Source organism: Entelurus aequoreus, linkage group LG20 (genome assembly GCF_033978785.1).
Source record: "Entelurus aequoreus isolate RoL-2023_Sb linkage group LG20, RoL_Eaeq_v1.1, whole genome shotgun sequence".
Taxonomy (NCBI): domain Eukaryota; kingdom Metazoa; phylum Chordata; class Actinopteri; order Syngnathiformes; family Syngnathidae; genus Entelurus; species Entelurus aequoreus.
Window position 1 is genome coordinate 37,059,614 of NC_084750.1, and position 21,831 is coordinate 37,081,444.

General features: G+C 38.2%; 1 protein-coding gene across 1 annotated transcript in view; it reads left to right on the top strand.

The window, feature by feature from the left end:
• The first annotated feature begins 6,386 nt into the window (after positions 1–6,386).
• The window catches only part of mcm3ap (minichromosome maintenance complex component 3 associated protein), a 39,753-nt gene continuing 24,308 nt past the window's right edge, over positions 6,387–21,831 (top strand). The window contains exons 1-11 of the mRNA XM_062030048.1: positions 6,387–6,542; positions 6,651–8,099; positions 8,791–9,038; positions 9,361–9,442; positions 9,545–9,686; positions 10,944–11,137; positions 13,251–13,390; positions 18,959–19,156; positions 19,373–19,641; positions 19,738–19,900; positions 20,952–21,109. Of these exons, the coding sequence (XP_061886032.1) occupies positions 6,689–8,099; positions 8,791–9,038; positions 9,361–9,442; positions 9,545–9,686; positions 10,944–11,137; positions 13,251–13,390; positions 18,959–19,156; positions 19,373–19,641; positions 19,738–19,900; positions 20,952–21,109 (3,005 nt within the window). The 5' untranslated portion in view covers positions 6,387–6,542; positions 6,651–6,688. The remainder of the gene's footprint in view (positions 6,543–6,650; positions 8,100–8,790; positions 9,039–9,360; positions 9,443–9,544; positions 9,687–10,943; positions 11,138–13,250; positions 13,391–18,958; positions 19,157–19,372; positions 19,642–19,737; positions 19,901–20,951; positions 21,110–21,831) is intronic.

The window sequence follows — 21,831 nt, forward strand, 5'->3', positions numbered from 1 at the left end:
ATCCGGGTGTTGCTGCCCCGTTTAGGCCTAATCTCTTATTACAGCTATCCAGAAACAGTAAACAGTACAGTAGTAGGTACTTGATTTTGCTATATGTAATGCTCATTACGGTATTCTAGTCAAATATGCAGAGTTAAGATGTGTCAGTATCAAAATATCACTTGAAATCAATTTTTGGCAGCAACAAAGTGGCCATTTGGGTAGATATTTGCTCTAAAAAGGGTATTTCAACAAGTAAACAGTACAGTAAGTACATGATTTTGATATATGTAATGCTCATAAGTTTATTCTAGCAGAATATGCAGAGATAAGATTTGTCAGTTTTAAGATATTACTTGAATTCATTTTTTGGCAGCAGCAAAGTGGTCGTTTTGGTATATTTTAGCTTTGTAAAGGGTATTTCAACAAGTAAACAGTACAAGAGGTACTTCATTTTGATATATGTAATGCTCATTAGGGTATTCTTGTAAAATATGCAGAGATAAGATGTGTCAGTATCAAAATATTACTTGAAATAAATTTATGGCAGCAACAAAGTGGCCATTTGGGTAGATATTTGCTCTAAAAAGGGTATTTCAACAAGTAAACAGTACAGTAGGTACATGATTTTGATACATGTAATGCTCATAAGTTTATTCTAGTAGAATATGCAGAGATAAGATGTGTCAGTATTAAAATTTTACTTGAAATCTTATTTTGGCAGCAGCAAAGTGGTCATTTTGGTATATTTTAGCTTTGTAAAGGGTATTTAAACGAGTAAACAGTACAAGAGGTACTTAATTTTGATATATGTAATGCTCATAAGGGTATTCTAGTAAAATATGCAGCGATAAAACGTGTCAGTAACAAAATATTGAAATCAATTTTTGGCAGCAACAAAGTGGCCATTTGGGTAGATATTTGCTCTAAAAAGGGTATTTCAACAAGTAAACAGTACAGTAGGTACATGATTTTGATATATGTAATGCTCATAAGTTTATTCTAGTAGAATATGCAGAGATAAGATGTGTCAGTATTAAAGTTTTACTTGAAATCATTTTTTGGCAGCAGCAAAGTGGTCGTTTTGGTATATTTTAGCTTGGTAAAGGGTATTTCAACAAGTAAACAGTACAAGAGGTACTTCATTTTGATATATGTAATGCTCATTAGGGTATTCTTGTAAAATATGCAGAGATAAGATGTGTCAGTATCAAAATATTACTTGAAATAAATTTATGGCAGCAACAAAGTGGCCATTTGGGTAGATATTTGCTCTAAAAAGGGTATTTCAACAAGTAAACAGTACAGTAGGTACATGATTTTGATACATGTAATGCTCATAAGTTTATTCTAGTAGAATATGCAGAGATAAGATGTGTCAGTATTAAAATTTTACTTGAAATCTTATTTTGGCAGCAGCAAAGTGGTCGTTTTGGTATATTTTAGCTTTGTAAAGGGTATTTAAACGAGTAAACAGTACAAGAGGTACTTAATTTTGATATATGTAATGCTCATAAGGGTATTCTAGTAAAATATGCAGCGATAAAACGTGTCAGTAACAAAATATTGAAATCAATTTTTGGCAGCAACAAAGTGGCCATTTGGGTAGATATTTGCTCTAAAAAGGGTATTTCAACAAGTAAACAGTACAGTAGGTACATGATTTTGATATATGTAATGCTCATAAGTTTATTCTAGTAGAATATGCAGAGATAAGATGTGTCAGTATTAAAGTTTTACTTGAAATCATTTTTTGGCAGCAGCAAAGTGGTCGTTTTGGTATATTTTAGCTTTGTAAAGGGTATTTCAACGAGTAAACAGTACAAGAGGTACTTAATTTTGATATATGTAATGCTCATAAGGGTATTCTAGTAAAATATGCAGCGATAAAACGTGTCAGTAACAAAATATTACTTGAAATCAATTTTTGGCAGCAACAAAGTGGCCATTTGGGTAAATATTTGCTCTAAAAAGGGTATTTCAACAAGTAAACAGTACAGTAAGTACAGGATTTTTATATATGTAATGCTCATAAGTTTATTGTAGTAGAAAATGCAGATATAATATGTGTCAGTATTAAGATATTACTTGAAATCATTTTTTGGCAGCAGCAAAGGGGTCGTTTTGGTATTATTTTAGCTTTGTAAAGGGTATTTCAACAAGTAAACAGTACAAGAGGTACTTAATTTTGATATGTAATGCTCATTAGGGTATTCTAGTCAAATATGCAGAGATAAGATGTGTCAGTATCAAAATATTACTTGAAATACATTTTTGGCAGCAACAAAGTGGCCATTTGGGTAGATATTTGCTCTAAAAAAGGTATTTCAACAAGTAAACAGTACAGTAGGTACATGATTTTGATATATGTAGTGCTCATAAGGGTATTCTAGTAAAATATGCAGAGATAAGATGTGTCAGTATTAAAGTTTTACTTGAAATCATTTTTTGGCAGCAGCAAAGTGGTCGTTTTGGTATATTTTAGCTTTGTAAAGGGTATTTCAATGAGTAAACAGTACAAGAGGTACTTAATTTTGATATATGTAATGCTCATAAGGGTATTCTAGTAAAATATGCAGAGATAAAACGTGTCAGTAACAAAATATTACTTGAAATCAATTTTTGGCAGCAACAAAGTGGCCATTTGGGTAGATATTTGCTCTTAAAAGGGTATTTCAACAAGTAAACAGTACAGTAGGTACATTATTTTGATATATGTAATGCTCATAAGTTTATTCTAGTAGAATATGCAGAGATAAGATGTGTCAGTATTAAGATATTACTTGAAATCATTTTTTGGCAGCAGCAAAGGGGTCGTTTTGGTATTATTTTAGCTTTGTAAAGGGTATTTCAACAAGAAAACAGTACAAGAGGTACCGGTACTTAATTTTAAAATGTAATGCTCATTAGGGTATTCTAGTAAAATATGCAGAGATAAAATGTGTCAGTATCAAAATATTACTTGAAATACATTTTTGGCAGCAACAAAGTGGCCATTTGGGTAGATATTTGCTCTAAAAAAGGTATTTCAACAAGTAAACAGTACAGTAGGTACATGATTTTGATATATGTAATGCTCATAAGTTTATTCTAGTAGAATATGCAGATATAAGATGTGTCAGTACTAAAGTTTTACTTGAAATAATTTTTTGGCAGCAGCAAAGTGGTCGTTTTGGTATAATTTAGCTTTGTAAAGGGTATTTCAACGAGTAAACAGTACAAGAGGTACTTAATTTTGATATATGTAATGCTCATTAGGGTATTGTAGTAAAATATGCAGAGATAAGATGTGTCAGTATCAAAATTGTACTTGAAATACATTTTTGGCAGCAACAAAGTGGCCATTTGGGTAGATATTTGCTCTAAAAAGGGTATTTCAACAAGTAAACAGTACAGTAGGTACATGATTTTGATATATGTAATGCTCATAAGTTTATTCTAGTAGAATATGCAGAGATAAGATGTGTCAGTATTAAAATTTTACTTAAAATCAATTTTTGGCAGCAGCAAAGTGGTTGTTTTGGTATATTTTAGCTTTTTAAAGGGTATTTCAACAAGTAAACAGTACAGTAAGTACTTGATTTTGATATATGTAATGCTCATAAGTTTATTCTAGTAGAATATGCAGAGATAAGATGTGTCAGTAGTAAAATGGTCGTCGTTTCGGTATATTTTAGCTTTGTAAAGGGTATTTCAACAAGTAAACAGTACAATAGGTACTTAATTTTGATATATGTAATGCTCATAAGGGTATTCTAGTAAACTATGCATGTGTAAATATGTGATGTGTAAATATCAAAACATACTATGAATCACTTTGTCAGTCAATATTATATTTAATGACAATTTTACATAAATTAATACATCCAAACACTTTATACATATTTATTGTGCGCACGAAGAAATAACCGTTACAACTGTATGTATCTTCTAAACAAGAAAGAGGTTCCATCACATCAACATCGGACTAACAACAGTTCTTTAAATCTCATTAATACCACAGAAAAGGCAATCTGTCATTTTCCGGACACGATAAAGGCTTAAATAATGTCAAACACGTACCGTTACAATAACCACTAAGATAAAGTGTTTGTCTTACACCTAGTAATCCGCTGTGGACAGACAAAGCCAAGCAATGCAGGTTCAGCGAGCGGTGCGCGCTACCGCGACAGGAAATCCATTTTTGGCAGGCATTCACTATTTGGCAGAGGTGTGGACTCGAGTCACATGACTTGGACTCGAGTCAGACTCGAGTCATGAATTTGATGACTTTAGACTCGACTTGACAAAATGTAAAGAGACTTGCAACTCGACTTAGACTTTAACATCAATGACTTGTGACTTCACTTGGACTTGAGCCTTTTGACTTGACATGACTTGCTACTTTCCCCAAAACCCAAAGCTTAAAAAGTTATTTGGGAGCGCTCCGTATCTTTCATTTTGTACGTGTCTGTCTGTCTATCAGCGTGTGTGCTGCCTGTCAGCTGGTGTGCTGTCAGTACAACAGCCAATCAAATTAGTTATATGTTGTATTCATCACACAGCATTCATCCAATCAAATTGCAGGACAACCACCGAACAAGAGTTGTCAAACAATGCGGCAGAGAGAAACAATTACGTATGCCAAAGTTGGTTTCGTTCGGGTATAAAAACTACGACTTGGTCAACAAAAAACGAATTGCCGTATGCAAATCACGCAGTTCGAATATTACAGACGGAGACGCAACAACTTCCAACTTCGTTCGACATTTGAAGTTGCCCAAAGAAGGGTAAGTTTTGAATGTAAGATAACGTTTATTGGCTAAGTAACATGACTTTTATTTGCTGTGTAGTTAAATCAGTGAGGCTGTAAACTCACTGCTAACGTTATAACCATAGACATGTTTTAAGGGTACGCAGCATCGAGCGCTACTGCCTACTGGCGCAGACGAGACGCGGGGCCGCCATCTTGGAGTGGTGATCCGCTCCACTCAGTGCAATTCATTTGGCAGGAGCAATGAACTGTCAGCGCATTTAATTCATTTTACCTCACTGAATACCACTGATTTTCACGCGGTTTTTTTGTCATACGTGTAGCTATGATAACGGACACATGTTTTGGCAAGTTTTATTATTCATAGTTTGCTTAACAGTAATATAATATTCTTATACGCTATAAGTGACCAGACGTCCGAGATCAAAACTGGGAATATAATCCCAGAGAAGGGGGAAAAAACGGTAAACTATTTTTAAATTGAAGAAACAATATGATTAAGTTATATATACATGTGTATATCCTACATAAACAATGTATGAATACATTAGATATCTATATATCTTAGGGACCTATAGACTGTATCTCTGTTGCTGCAGCAGCAGAGAGTTTATTCTGTCTTGACACTTTGTATTGATATTTTGTATTACATTCTTCCCTTAAATGATCATGTTTACAGTGATTGTTATGTATGTATTTTTTATGTATGTCGCTTTGGATAAAAGCGTCTGCCAAATACTTAAACATATATAAACACCTGGAAGTCTTTATATCAGCTAAAACCACCAATCTGTTTCACTACATTCAGAATAAAACCAAATGCTATTTTACCCAACAATGTTAGTATTTGAATATTGTTACTTGAAGACTTATTCCTGGTTACAATTATACTGTTAAGAAAGTATTGTCTTATATTTTGCCTAAAATGAGAATGCATCATAATCAGTGGCGGCTGGTGAATTTTGTTTTAGGTGGGGCTGAAAGTTTGTAAACCAAACCCCTGTAGGGGGGTCATCCTCCCCCAGAAGATTTACTTGTGATTTTCACATACAAATATTGAAGATCTTTGCTCCTTCTCAACTCTGTGGTAATATTATTTTCATAAAATACAACCGATAGTATGTTAATGTTTGTTTTTGCAAATGTGTTTCTGTAAAGGAATGAGTTAAATGTTTAAAATTGTGTAAACTATTAAAATTACTGTTAATAGTGCTATTATGAATTGCAATGTCAGCACTATTTTTTTCTTGCAATTTCAAATGCACTTGTTTTAATAAATAAATACAGCGTTTTAAAAGCATACACAATCTGTGTAAAAATATTAGTCTGTGGTTAAAAGGACTTGAAAGGACTCGAAACTCAAAATGCAGGACTTGGGACTCGACTTGAGACTTTCCAGTCTTGACTTTGGACTTGACTCGGGACTTGCTTGTCTTGACTCGGGACTTGACTCGAGACTTGAGGGCAAAGACTTGAGACTTACTTGTGACTTGCAAAGCAATGACTTGGTCCCACCTCTGCTATTTGGCACAACACCAGCTTCCCGGTATTTGGAGTATTTCCCTTTCTCCCATCCACATTATATTTCCAACATGTATTAGTCGTCAAATAGTTATAACATTTTACTCAGGAACGCTTTGACGTTCCACCTCGTCAGCTCCGAGTGGGGTGTTTGAAATTTCCCAGGAGCCTTGAATGCAGCATCACGACATCGTCAGACCGGAAGCGGATGTGCGACTTGTGTTTTGTACGGTAAAGCAACTGTTGGTGACCCTACTCGGCGGCATGTCGAACACATTAGCGTCACTTTGTGAGTTGTTTTTTTTTAGAACTTCAACGATTTGAACGTTAACCGTGTGAATGCGACGCGAGCAAAAGTTACCATCGCGGTTCTGTTTTTCTCTTTGTCGAAATCCAGGCGGACTCTTGTTTACCCATTGAAATATAACCTGCGATATGAATCCAAACCCGTTTGGAAGTGCACCAGGTGGAGGTGTGCAAGGGACGAGCGCCACGTCGTTCGAACAGAAAACCCCCAGCAGTGTGTCTCAAAATGTGGGTGTTTTTCAGCCATCAGCGTTTGGCATACCGTCCGCCACGAACCAACCCTCAAACCACGGGAGTAGCATTTTTGGACAGAGCTCTGCCTTTGGGCAACAATCAACTAAAGCAACATCACTTCCCAGTAGTACCCCGGCATTTAGTCAGCCTACAGTGGGTGTTAGCAACTTCGGTAGCACCTTTGGAGCAGTTACTGGAGCAAACCCCAGTTTTGGACAAACACCTGCATTGGGACAGCCCTCTGTCTTTGGTCAGGGCCCAGGTTTTGGACAGAATGTCACAGGGTCAGGACTGTTCTCTGGTCCCGCAAGTTCCTCAGTGCAACATCAGCCTTTGAGTTTTGGACAATCTCTATTTGGCCGGCCATCAACGACCAGTGTGGCCAGCAGTGTTTTTGGTGCTACTTCCACCCAGAGTAGCGGATTTGTACCTGAATTCAGTTTTAAGCCAGCCAATGAAGTGCTTTTCAAACCCATCTTTAGTGGTAGCTCGGAGCCCACGAACCCTCAAACCTCTTTAATGTCCAGCTCACCTTTTGGCAGCGCCACGAAGAAAACAAGTTTCACCGCTAGTAGCGGCGCCATCACTGACTTATTGGGGGCAAAGTCTGGATCGCATGGATTCAGTTTCTCTGAGCCTGCTGTAGCTCCATCACTTCCAGTCCAAAACAACCCGTTAACAACAGCCAAGAACACTGGCCCATCCAGCACGCTGCAGTTCACATTTTCCCAGCCTGCTGTCCCCTCTAGTTCCAATACCAATGCACCCATCACCCAACCCAAAACTGTGCCAACTTTTAGCTTTTCATCCAAAGCCCTTCAACCTCAGACGGCGCAACTTTCTGCAGGAACTAGTATTGTTCAGCCGTCATCTTTTGGTGAGATTAAATCTAAAGCGGAGTCTACTTTTGACTATAAGGTGGCCCAGGAGGGTGAGCCAAATGTATTTGCACCACTTAGAAAAGGTACGAAACGTAGAGATGAGCCTACAAAGGAGCTGTCAAGCAATGTGACAGAAGTTGTTGCGGAGGATGAAGAAACAGCAGTAACATCTTCACCAAGACAACCCCCAAAGAGACCTAATATAAGGTCTCGTGCCCCAGCAATTAATTTATTCACCAGAGCACTAAGTGGACTTCGAAAAGACAAGTCCAGTCCAGTTCGACAGGGGCCGAATGAGACTCTGCAACAAAAGTCACAGGAGATGATGAGTGATCAGCCCCAAGTACTTGAAGAACCCCTGACTGCTACCACATTTGGGGTACAAACCATGAGCTCGGTGGTGCCAGAAAAGACTGAAGAGTCAGGTGAGTTTTCACACTCATTTACATTTTTTGTGTGAAGGTATAATAATAATGACCTTGCAAACACTGTACTGTTCTTTGAAACAGTTGTTCTAGTCACACTGGAGAGATTGAATTGCCTCGTTTACTTTTAAATACAGCCAAGCCTTCTAATCTGATTACAAAGATTGATGCACAAAAGTACATTTAACATGGGCTTTAAAAAAAAAAAGATGCCATCTGAGGCCTAATTTTCTTGATTAGGAGGCGCATGAATGCTCAATTAATTGTTTAAAAAAATATATCTCCATTATACGCAAAGTTGGTTTTAGATATGGGCCACTCGGGCAATTGCCTTCCATGGCATTATCTGGGTGCCGCAAGGGTGAGGAGAAAACAAAGATTTGTGTTTAGTGCTTAGCGACGGCTGCGCCCTCATACTTCTCACAAGTGGATGCAACCAAACCATAGACGATAAGGGATTCCATTGAATGAGAATTTGCCTGATCGCAACATCACAAAATCTTGAGACATTGGCATCTGCATCGACATCTGCAAAATGTACGAGCGCACAGGGCGGCATTGATGAAGAGGCCATACAATACTACAAATATTGCCGTTGACTCATTGTGAACTAGAGGTCCATATGCATTGAAGTCCTAATTAAGTCATATTGCTTGCTGCCCATAATTGACCTTCTGCTTATCTTTCTCAGAGTCACCAAAAACCCCTGAAATGACGGCTGAAACGAGGACTCCTATAAGATCTGGTGTACGAAGCGATAGCTTGGACAGCCTCAGTGGTATGTCTCCTACTGACTGCACTGTCATTCAGTGCAGAAATATTCCTCCAGCCCTCAACAAGAGGAACATATTAGAAAAGCACTTTGCTCGATTTGGCAAAGTCTGCAAAGTCTTTTGCCGGCCCGGCAAGAACATGGCTGCTGTGCACTTTGATAATCATGTAAGCAAAACCAATTTTACATTCACATGCTGTTTGTTTGTGCAATATGTCATCATAATTATCTGATAGACTGGTTTGTCTTTTTGTTCATACGAGCTTCATTTTTGTGTTTGCCATTGCTATTGCAATTATAAACACTTTTTTGTTGTTCATTTCACTCTCATTTACATGTCTTGGTGACAGACATTGTTACCTTGTGTGTGTGTTGCATTTGGTGAAAATCAAATCACCAATCCATTCCCACTCATCATACTACAATGGTTTGTTAATAGCTTACAACTTTAGTTAACTTTTTGTTTTCCTTAAATGTAATTTCTCACAGGCATCCGCGGCAAAGGCAAAGAAAAAAGGAAAATACCTTCATCGGAAAGAACTCCTTCTTTTGTGGCAGAAAAAGAAATCAAGTAAATATGATAAATCATTTATTTAAATGTATGCTCCTTTTGTAATAAAACATAGGCAGGCAGACACTAAGCTGGTGCGTATTTGTCCTGTGCATTAATTAGGTCCAGGAGATAAAAGTAGCAGACCCACATCTGGACAAAATGAGCTAGAGGGCGCAAAAGAGGACACAAGTTTTAAGGCTGCTTCCTCGCCCCTCAGAAGACCTGTGCTCAGGCCTCCAGCTGGCAGCTCCTTCAGCCTCAAGTAAGTATTTTTTTATTGAAATGGGTAGTTGAGTTGAGTTTGTTTTTATTTCAAACATGCAGGCATACAACATGATACACCACAAATTCCAGTTTCTTTATTCAACATGTTCGAAAAGGGGTAGGAAGAAGCAGATCTTATTTAATCCTAGTAGAATTAATATTGCCAGTTTGACTAGCGAACAATTATTTCTATTTCCATTATTTCCTCTTATAACCTATAAAAATCAGAGGTTGACCAGTAGTCCAGAATTAGTAGTTCAACTTTAGATGGCATAAGGCATGATAAAGTATATTTTGACTGATCAATCAGTCAATCAAATTTTATTAATCTAGCCCATAATCACAAGTGTCTCAAAGGGCTGCACAAGCGACAATGACCTCCAGATCCCATATAAGGGCAAAAAAGAGACTCAACCCAATGGGAAAACAAGAAACCTTGAAAGGGACCCCCCTGGGTTACTGGTGCAGTGGATGCCGAGTGGATACAGTTAATATTCTGAGAGGCAAGTCCATAGTGGGGCCAACAGGGGAACCTCATGTAGACACGTCGCGGCGCAGAGACGTCACCAACTGATGCATAAGGAATGGTCACCCCAGGTCCCGACTTCATGTGAAAGTCCAGTCCATTGGTAGACCAGCAGGGGATCATCATGAAAGGGGACAAGTCAGCAGTGTAGAGACGTCACCAACTGATGCAAAGAGGAGTGGTCCATCCTGGGTCCCGACTTTGAACAGCTAGTGCCGCATCCGTGGAGGCTGATCCGTGGTCACCTGATAACCACTCCACGCAGGAAAGGGGGGCAGAGAAGAAAAGACAAACATCAGATCAATTGGTCCAAAAAAGGAGTCTATTTAAAGGCTAGCGTATACAAATGAGTTTAAAGATGGGACTTAAACGCTTCTACTGAGGTAGCATCTCTGTTACCGGTAGGGCATTCCAGAATACTGTAGCGCGAATAGAAAACGCTCTAAAGCCTGCAGACTTTTATTGGGCTCTGGGAATCACTAATAAGCCAGAGTTCTTTGAACGCAGATTTCTGGCGTGTCACAATAATAGTCACGTAGTAACTATACATTACTTTGTTCTCTTAAGGCACTCTCCTAGTCTCTCCTCTTCCTTAAAGATTATTTCTGCTAGACTACGATCGCCAAAGTATTTATTTTATGTGAAGAGCAATAAAGTTGGACCATCAGTATCATTGGTCTACATCTAGGAAATGCAGCAAAAGATATTTGTCTTTCATTTGTCTGACAGCTCAGTTGTGAAGAAACCATTGTTGACCAGGTCTGTCCAGTTTGACACTGAACACCAGAAAGAGAACGTCATGGAGATGCAAAGTACCAAGTGTGTTGGTCCCTCCGCTATTCTCTCCCTTATCGGCGTCATGGCTGAAACATCCGAGGACAAGTACCGCCTGCTTGAACAGAGGGACAAAATTTTGCGTCAAGGTATGGCTACCATCTATCCACTAGAGCATGGGTCGGCAATGCAAAATGTTGAAAGAGCCATATTGTAAAAATACAAAAAACATCTGTCTGGATCCGCAAAAAAATAGAAGCCTCATATAAGTGTTATAATGATGGCAACACATGATGTAAGAGTCTTTATTAGCTATATTAGTCTAATATCACAATAAATCTGTGTCGCAGGCTGATGCAAATCTTCGTTGACAGAAATGTTCAAATGTAATATTTATTCTACACATTTTTACATAATTGGAAAACATTAGTAAAACGGAGGCTTCTAGGAGGGTGAGATAACGCCTGGAAATTACTGGTTTAGAATGGCCAAAGGTATAGATGTGTGTGTCCAAGTTAAAGGAAATGGCAGGTTGTTTTCTTCTAATGGATTTATTACAATATTTGCAAGCTGAGTAACATTTGCTGTGGTCTATATTGGCACACAAACACTATCAGAAATGCAGCCAATATTACATAGAGTAAATGTGTCATGAGACATGCATGTGGTAGCCATTTGTGTTATTTATATTTCTGTAGTCCTGCATATATTAAGTTAAATTAATTATTTGTATTTTGATGAATACTTGGGCCTACTGCGCTACTGCACTTTGGTGTTGGTCATTGTGGTGGTGTTTGATGGATACTTGGGCCTACTGCGCTACTGCACTTTGGTGTTGGTCATTGTGGTGGTGTTTGATGTATACTTGGGCCTACTGCGCTACTGCACTTTGGTGTTGGTCATTGTGGTGGTGTTTGATGGATACTTGGGCCTACTGCGCTACTGCACTTTGTGTTGGTCATTATGGTTTTGGTAGCCATTTTTGTGGTATTTATATTTCTCTAGTACTGCATATATTAAGTTAAATTATAAATGTTTTTAATTAGAAACTGTCATTTACATTACCTGTGACAAGAGCATATAGTGGTGCACAGGTGAAACTGATTGGACAAATGTGGGGTTGAGAGACTGGCGGTGAAAACAGTTTTGACCACTTCTTACGCAACACTTGAGCCTTAGTTTTGTTTATAGCTTTGTATGCAGTTGAAGTTGTTTTTGTTAACGTTGGATGGACTGTTGGAAAGAAGACCTTTTTGCAAATAAAGGTATTTTTTGAGAGATTTAAGTTGGTGTGTGAAGTGCGTATGAAAGTGCACCACCTTTCCTGGCTCAGCCCACGGCCTTTGGTTTAGAACCTGGGGAAGTTTGGAAAGGCCAATACAATGCAAATATAAATTAAATACACATTAGACATAAGTAAAGGAAATTAAATGAGCTCAGATATACCTACAAACTGGACATGATGATGCAATATGAACATACAGCTAGCCTAAATAGCATGACAGCATTGATTAGCTTGCAGTCAAGCACTGACCAAATATGCCTGATTAACACTCCAACAAGTCAATAACATCAACAAAGCTCACGTTTGTGCATAAAATACGTGTTTCTTTGGCAACTCTGGGAAAGTGGCACATGTAAACAAAGTACGGTAAGTTCAAGGACCGCCAAAATTAGTAGGACAAAACGGCGTTCACCAAATACTCTCATCAGTGAAGCATGTTTAATATAAACAGTTGGATTTCTAACAATAAGGAAGGTTTGTGTCATGTGTGTCCTTCCACAGAAACCACATTAAAATAAAAATTTACTTTTTTCCTCATATTTTTAAATTTTCATGCATTTTTTAAAAAGCTCCAGGGAGCCACTAGGGCGGAGCTAAAGAGCCGCACGTTGCCGACCCCCGCACTAGAGTCTAGCCCAAGGGTGTTCAGACTTGTCACAGAACAAGTTGAAACATTTTGTGCTTTAAAGATGCTAAAATCAATCCTATGTAGATTACTTAATATGTTAAGCTATCCAAACAAAACACCCACATCCTAGTGTTGTAAATTAAAAAGCAAATTAGTGTGATATCTAACAATACAAGTCATTAATAATGAATGCATTTATTTTTTTGACAATATGCTGAGTGCCTATAAGAACAAAAACAAAGCTGCATGTTGGGGTTTGGGCACCCTTGCACTAGATTAAGGTATTGTTTGGAGCGGCTATGAACCACAAGCAAAATAAAAATGTCAAGCCTTCACTTTTGTTCACTAGATCGAACCAAAAACGCAGACATGGACCTCACAAAGGTGTTTGTGGGAACGTGTCCTGACATGTGTCCCGAGAAGGAGCGATACATGAGGGAAACGAGAAACCAGCTGAGCATGTATGAAGTTCATGCGAACACAGAAATGGTAATTTGTCATTTTTATTTGTTTTGTGTGTTTTAGAATACAGCAGAATCTTTACAGTCAAATACAATCCTTTTCTGAGATTTCTTGAAAGTTTTATCAAAGTCCGCCAATAAGTTTTTGAGCAGTGTTGTCGTCTACTGTAACAGACAGACAGACAAACACCAGCAAATCAAAGGATAAATGAAATAGCCAAGTTCATGCGTCTTAATTTTGTTGTCTTTCGCTTCCCAACGGGCTGTAGGAGGGTTCACTCTTTGCATCAGTGCCAGAAACTGGACGCATATGTTCTATAGCGAAATTAAATAAACAGAGTGAACCCTCTTATCAGTCATCCTTTCTTTGTCTCTGTAGGTGGAGGCAGGGCTGCTAGCATACACATAGAAAAGTGTAGCTTTATAACATAAATGTAAAGTAACCTTGTAGAAAAGCTTTGTATAACCCCCAAAATTGAAACATATGTTCCTTATCCCATTTTTTGACATTTCCTGAATGTATAATTAAAATCCTCCCATCACTTTTTAAATTATTTTGCAAACTGACAAACCCCAACAAATACTTAAGGGGAACTACACTTTTTCTGGAATGTTGCCTAACGTTCACAATCATTATGAAAGACATGATGACGGATGTATTTTTTTAATGCATTCTAAATAGTAAATTAATGCAATCAAAAGTCTGCTTACAATGGAGCTTATGGGAGCCGTTCTAGTCTGCCTATAAAGCCCTTAAAACATCCAGAATACCGCCATTAAGATTTTATATACATGATGTAAGTGTATATGTAATGTAGTAACAGGCACATTTCTAATAACATTTAATATTTACGTATTTTGCTCATTTTAAGCATATGTGGTGTAATAATTAAACAAAACGCATAACGACGTTCACTTTTTTTTTTTTACAACATCACTGATTACTCCTCACTGCAGACTTTATTAGAGCCAACAAACACAATAAAACATCACTTACTGTACAAGGTCTGCTGTCATTAGGATGCCGACAGCGAGGATGGCCATATATTGCCATTTAGATAAAGAATGACTCATAATCCTCTCGAAAAAAGGGGGGCAGAACCAAAGCGTCTCAAGCGTGTCGTTCTCTCCGTGTCTAAATTGGCTGTCAAAGTGTACTCACCTGTCAGATTACGTCCTCATTCTTCTACTATCCAGGCGAGAGGCATGATTTATAATCTAGAATAAAGTTGGACGAGCAAGGAAACGAGGAAGCAGCTCATCAGTCGATCATGTCCACATTGGCACGCAAGCTTGTGATCACGGCTCCGCTTTAAATAGTTTGTGTGTATTAGAGCTTATAATAACAATATCACTATTACTAGGTTAATATTCAAGTCACAAAATGTAAATGGAGTATTGTTGATGGTTATTTATTGGGTTTTATGGGCGGAATAGAGGATCTCCCATTGGCTCCGATTTAAGCTGACTTTTATTTATGTTTATTTACGAGTTAGAATGCATTAAAAAAAATACATTCGTTGTCATGTCTTTCATAATGATTGCAAACGATAGGCAAAATTCCAAAAAAAGTGCAGTTCCCCTTTAATCTCTTGGCGGAGGTAATATTCACTTCCAGGGTCAAACTGTCATTCTAATGAAACTGTCACTTAAACCATAAAACACCCCACCATTGATGCCAAGTAAGGCTAAATAAAAGTATTCAATCCTTGTGTAACTAAAAAAATTGAAAGAAAAGGCGAAACACAGTAATGTTCTGTAAGGCACATTGAGGTGTTGTGCAATGTCCGAAGTGATATCACACTTTCACGCCTGGCGTGACTTCAAATGTGCGTTTTACCCCCAAATTTGGTAAATTATAAATTTTATCACTTTGTAGCAGTGCTTCTCAATCATTTTAGCATCTACCAGGAAGCATTTCACAATCCCCCTTCCACTGTCATTATAAATAGTATAAATTGTCTATAAAATTGTTTTAAAGGCCTACTGAAATGAATTTTTTTTATTTAAACGGGGATAGCAGATCTATTCTATGTGTCATACTTGATCATTTCGCGATATTGCCATATTTTTGCTGAAAGGATTTAGTATAGAACAACGACGATAAAGATTGCAACTTTTGGTATCTGATAAAAAAAAGGCTTGCACCTACCGGAAGTAGCGTGACGTAGTCAGTTGAACATATACGCAAAGTTCCCTATTGTTTACAATGATGGCCGCATGAAGTGAGAGAGATTCGGACCGAGAAAGTGACAATTTCCCCATTAATTTGAGCGAGGATGAAAGATTTGTGGATGAGTAAAGTGCAAGTGAAGGACTAGTGGGGAGTTGAAGCTATTCAGATAGGGAAGATGCTGTGAGAGCCGGGGGTGACCTGATATTCAGCTGGGAATGACTACAACAGTAAATAAACACAAGACATATATATACTCTATTAGCCACAACACAACCAGGCTTATATTTAATATGCCACAAATTAATCCTGCATAAAAACACCTGCGTGTTTGTTATGCTAGCTCCTAGCTCCTCTGCTAGCTCCTAGCTCCATAGAACACGCCAATACAATTCAAACACCTGATCAACACACACAATCACTCAGCCCAAAAGACCGTTTACCTAACCCAAGGTTCATAAAGCTTATATATTTTTAAAAAGTTACGTACGTGACGCGCACATACGGTCAAGTTATCGAATGTTTAGCAGCCAAGGCTGCATACTCACGGTACCTGATATTCAGCTGGGAATGACTACAACAGTAAATAAACACAAGACATATATATACTCTATTAGCCACAACACAACCAGGCTTATATTTAATATGCCACAAATTAATCCTGCATAATAACACCTGCGTGTTTGTTATGCTAGCTCCTAGCTCCTCTGCTAGCTCCTAGCTCCATAGAACACGCCAATACAATTCAAACACCTGATCAACACACACAATCACTCAGCCCAAAAGACCGTTCACCTAACCCAAGGTTCATAAAGCTTATATATTTTTAAAAAGTTACGTACGTGACGCGCACTTACGGTACGGTACGTTTTATGCTAGCTCCTAGCTCCTCTGCTAGCTCCTAGCTCCATAGAACACGCCAATACAATTCAAACACATGATCAACACACACAATCACTCAGCCCAAAAGACCGTTCACCTAACCCAAGGTTCATAAAGCTTATATATTTTAAAAAATTTACGTACATACGCAAAAAAAAGCCAAAGCTGCATACTCACAGTAGCACGTCTGCGTCTTTGTCATCCAAATCAAAGTAATCCTGGTAAGAGTCTGTGTTGTCCCAGTTCTCTACAGGCGTCTGTGTATCCAAATCAAAAGTCCTCCTGGTTAGAGTCTCTGTTATCCGAGTTCTTCCATCTTGACTGCATCTTTCGGGAATGTAAACAAAGAAGCGCCGGCTGTGTACTGTTGTGGCTGACTACGTTCGAAAAATACGTCCATTTCGCACCGACAACTTTCTTCTTTGCTTGCTTGGCTTCCTTCTCCATAATGCAATGAACATGATTGAAACAGATTCACGAACACAGATGTCCAGAATACTGTGGAATTATGAAATGAAAACAGAGCTTTTTCGTATCGGCTTCAATGTGGAAGGCATACCCGTGTTCGCCGGGCTACGTCACACGCATACGTCATCCTCAGAGGCGTTTCGAACCGGAAGTTTAGCGGCAAATTTAAAATGTCACTTTATAAGTTAACCCGGCCGTATTGGCATGTGTTATAATGTTAAGATTTCATCATTGATATATAAACTATCAGACTGCGTGGTCGGTAGTAGTGGGTTTCAGTAGGCCTTTAAGTACGCCTCTGCATAACATTATATCCTTATTAACATTATGTAAAACAAATAACTTATTATAAAGAATATTTTTAACAGCATTGTTTTTTTTTGTCTAATTTGACACAGAAAATATTTAGTGCATCAATTTGCCGGAAATTAAAAAAACGTACCCTTATTTAAGCTAAACACTTTTGACAGTTTCAAACCATTTGATACTGAAAAATTCAATTAAGTAAACTCAATAAATAATAATACATTCAAATGGATCAGCAACATTATCTCAGGAGCACAACAAATAAAACACTTTAACCGACAAAACAAAAATGGATAAAATGTGCTGGGGGGGGTTTTTATCAAAAGGAGGAAGTCAGGGTTAATGGCTACAATGACCACATTTTGCACAGCTTTTTGAAGCATAATACTGATAAAGCATGTACTTTTTGAGAAGGACTGCCTTAGAGCAAGGGGTTTGCAACCCTAGAGCTACTTGAAACATAATAACCCTTTTGAAGGGATACTTGTTTGACCTAACCTTTTAAAAACTAATCATTACAAAAGTGTTTCCCCACAGGGCTGCGCTTAACGATGTATATTTCAAATCATTTAATTAAATAAATGTCAAATTTGCGTAATAATCCATGACACATTGTCAAAATTAAAAACCACATAAGGCAAAACAAGCATGTTTGGAACTACAAATTACCTATTTGTGTGTGTGTGACCATGTGCCCACGAACCACACACAGCGTTGGCTAGGCCTGTCTTAGAGGTTCAACTGTAATTGTATTCAACTCTACCGTATCATAATTTATTGAGAAAGTAATGAACACATATGTAAATTCTAAAAAGGGACTTTTGATCATTTTTAATCTATATTTAACACACTTCCTTGTGATGTAGATAGTTTGTATTGGTTATGCTTTGGTGTAAATTTTACTCCTTTGTCACATTTTTAACTCACTTTCTGCATCTGTCAGTTTGTGCGTGGAGGTGTTCCCTTTTAGATTGCAAATGTAATCCTCTAGGCCCCATCCTATGCAAATGTAGCAATTTATCTTTTAAAAAAGCACACTGCTTAAAATATTGAAGACGAACATCACTGCTATTTATTTTTTCAGACACAGTCAAAAATAGATTTAATAAACAATAATTACATAAAGTTGTTACAAAATTAGGTACACCGTTTGTGGTGCACAATGCCGCATCAAAAAAAAATCTGCATTTAGCCACAATTAGATTAAATTCATACTTAATTGTACCTTTTCTTGTTTCCACAAACCAAGTAGTAATGTGGCTACGATGCCGTCTTTTTTGTCTTGAGTTTAGCTGCTAATTTAGTGTCTGACTAGGCTAGCCCATGTTGACAAACAGTCCTGCGTAAGATGCCGTGGGCATTTAAACACAAAAGTGTTTATTTTATTAGCCCAGGCAAGAGGGCATGAGACGAGAAGAAATAACACGCACGGCTCCAGGCAGCAGTCTCTGCTCAGCAGAGCGAGTAAAGCTGGCCGACAGCATGTACAAGGATGCATGCCCGTATAAGTACGTCCATCAATTTGTGACGGCAATAATGGCCCACTGTTAAAAATGATGCAAAAAAAACAGCGCTAAGAGGCATTCAAAACAACGTGCAAGCTCACACTCATGTCCTTGCACCATATGATTTGTTTTTTTGGCATTGTTTAACACGATTATCCAACATTGTAACAACATTTATGAGTCTGAAAAAGAGGAAAATCCTCATACGTCCCCTTTCATATAAATGGCCAATAGTTGATTTCTGTTCACACATCACATACAGGTGAATCATGCAGCAGCCATCAAAGAGTACAGTCGTTCATCAGCTGACCAGGAGGAGCCCCTTCCCCATGAGCTACGCCCCCTGACAGTGCTCAGTATGACCATGGATTATCTGGTCACCCAGGTCATTGACCAGTGTCACGACAACTTGCAGGATTGGTATGATTTTTTCTGGAACAGGACCCGTGCCATCCGAAAGGTAGGATGTTATTTAGATCAGCTGAGCTAACTGATGAGAACCTAATGAACTATTGTCACACACTGCATCTTTATACCCAGATGGATATTATTATGATACAATATGTTATTTTATAAAAAAGTGTAGCATCGATAACATAGACATTCCCAATTTATACTCAGGCTGAAACGCTTTCAAACTAATCTCACAACTGAGCATGTCTTCTCTCGACAACAGGACATCACCCAGCAGCGTCTGTGCTGCCCACACACAGTCTCACTAATAGAGAAGTGTACACGCTTTCACATCCACTGCTCTCACCACCTCTGCGAACAGCCGATGTCTGTCTTTGAGCCTAAGATCAACAATGAGAACCTGACAAAGTGCCTCCAGAGCCTTAAAGAAATGTATGAGGACCTTAAGGACCGTAACATCTACTGCCCTGGAGAGGCTGAGTTCCGCCAGTACAGTGTGCTGCTAAATCTCAATGACGGTGATATCCTGCGGTCAGTTCTCAAAATCATATTTACGAAAATATTTGACCCCACATCAAGTGCTTAACCCACATATATCAAATAACTTCTTCCTTCTTGTCTGGGCAGGCAAGTCCAACAATTACGTGAAGAAGTGCGCAACTCTTCTGAAGTGCATTTTGCAGTGCAAGCATTCGCCGCACTCAACAGCAACAACTTTGTGCGTTTCTTTAAGCTGGTGAAAAAAGCATCGTACCTGGCCAGTTGCCTCCTACACATATATTTCAATCAGGTCAGTACGTTATTTTTTCTAGTTCTAATGTTTTATTGCAATGATATTCTTATAAAATGTTACAAATGAAAGCATTTACTCTATATTGGGCTCCTCGATAGATCCCGACACATTTTTATATGGACAATGCAGAGTTTTTCCTTATCCAGAATATCTTGGTATGTTGGTCATGTTTGTGATTGCTAACAATGGCCCTCTTAAGTGAACTCTCTCATGACAAGACTAGTAAATGGTGACTCAACTAATCAAATTGTTATCCGGCTTCTTAGTACCGTTTATCCCAAGTTTTTAATGTAGGCCTAAGTTAAGCCGCCAAAACAAAAAAGAGAATAGTAATTATGGTTTAGATGTAAATAGTTGTTTTTTTGTGGCTGAAAGCGTACAACACTGAAATCCCCTCGTTCATTCAGTCCACATTCACACTTTGATGACACATTTGTAGCCACAGCTGCCCTGGGCTAGATTTGACGGAAACGTGGCTGCTAATTTGCGCCAACGGCCTCTTCGACCGCCACTAAACATTATTCACAACCATACACCAGTTTGAGTGGCACTGGGAGCAAGGTAGGTGAAGTGTCTTGCTCAAGGACACAACGGCAGTGAAGGCAGAAGCTGCATTCGCGCCAGGAACCCTCAAGTACCTGGACAGCTGCTCTACCATGAATAAGTTAAACTTGCTTTGTAGTACTGGCCCCAGGTCTATTATTGGATTGTTTTGATGAACGCTCGTAACTTACACAGGTCAACTTTTATTTACAGTCGTGTTTGTTTATCCGCTGCTCAACTCTTCTCGTGCGTGTCAAATCAAATCTAGTATTGTATAAAAAACTGCAAAGAAAAGGGTTTTGAAACTGTTTAGTTGTCAATTTAAATTATTTGTCCTATCTTTTATGCGTTTATATCATGTTCAGTTTATTTTCCTATTGTCAGTTCCCGTTCTTTATGTAAAAATCAACAATAAATATTGTTGGAAAACCACATCGTTGTAGCTAATTTTACATATATGCTTATGATGTTTAGTCCTAGTAATTTTCTGAATATGTTGGTGCAGGTCAGAGCAAAGGCATTGAAGACACTGAATATCGCGCACACTGTGGGTCCACGGTCAACCGCTTTTCCAGTGGAAGACATTTGTCGTATATTAATGTTCCGCAGTACGACAGAAGCAATTGACTTCATCCAGCAGTACAACCTGAACGTCAATGATGGGTGAGTGTTTGTGATGTTCCGTTATGGCTACATCTTAAACAGTTCCATTTGCTATCATTGTTTAGTTGAAAACATTTAGAGTACATACAGTACAGTCTAACCTGTCTATAGCGACCACTCAAGGAAAGTGCAAAAGCAGCCACTATAGAATTTGCGGTCAACTTGATTTACATGTGTTTATTCTAGCGTGTGTGATTGGGTGATAGAAATAGAGTTAGAGTTAGGACTGCAAGATGTTTAATGGGGCTTTGCTGGGACACCTTGCTGTCAGATTTGTACACTTCCTGTCTTTCTGCTATTTGGCGTCTGTCTGAAAGTTTGATATCGGTCTGGTATCTAAAATAAATGATAAAGAAATAAGATTGTTTTAGCTTAATATGTACATGTAGGTTGAGTTTAGCTTCAACCTAAATTTGTTAGCATGTCAGCTAGCACTTAAACATTACAATCATACAACAATGTTACCTAAATAACAGTGCTGCAATGTGTATTAGCACCGAAATGTCATGTTTAATTTGCATAACAAAGGAACTAATCCACGATCATTAACAAGTCATTAACACTTACAGTGTTGGTACTTGTTAGTACCTAACCAGAAGTCTTGATATTAGACCAGAACCGTAATTATTATCGATAGTACCTGGTAGATATACAACTGAATAGAAAAGTTGAGGGAAAGTGCTTGTTGTCTCAGGTGTGTATGTAGGAGTAAATGTTGTATG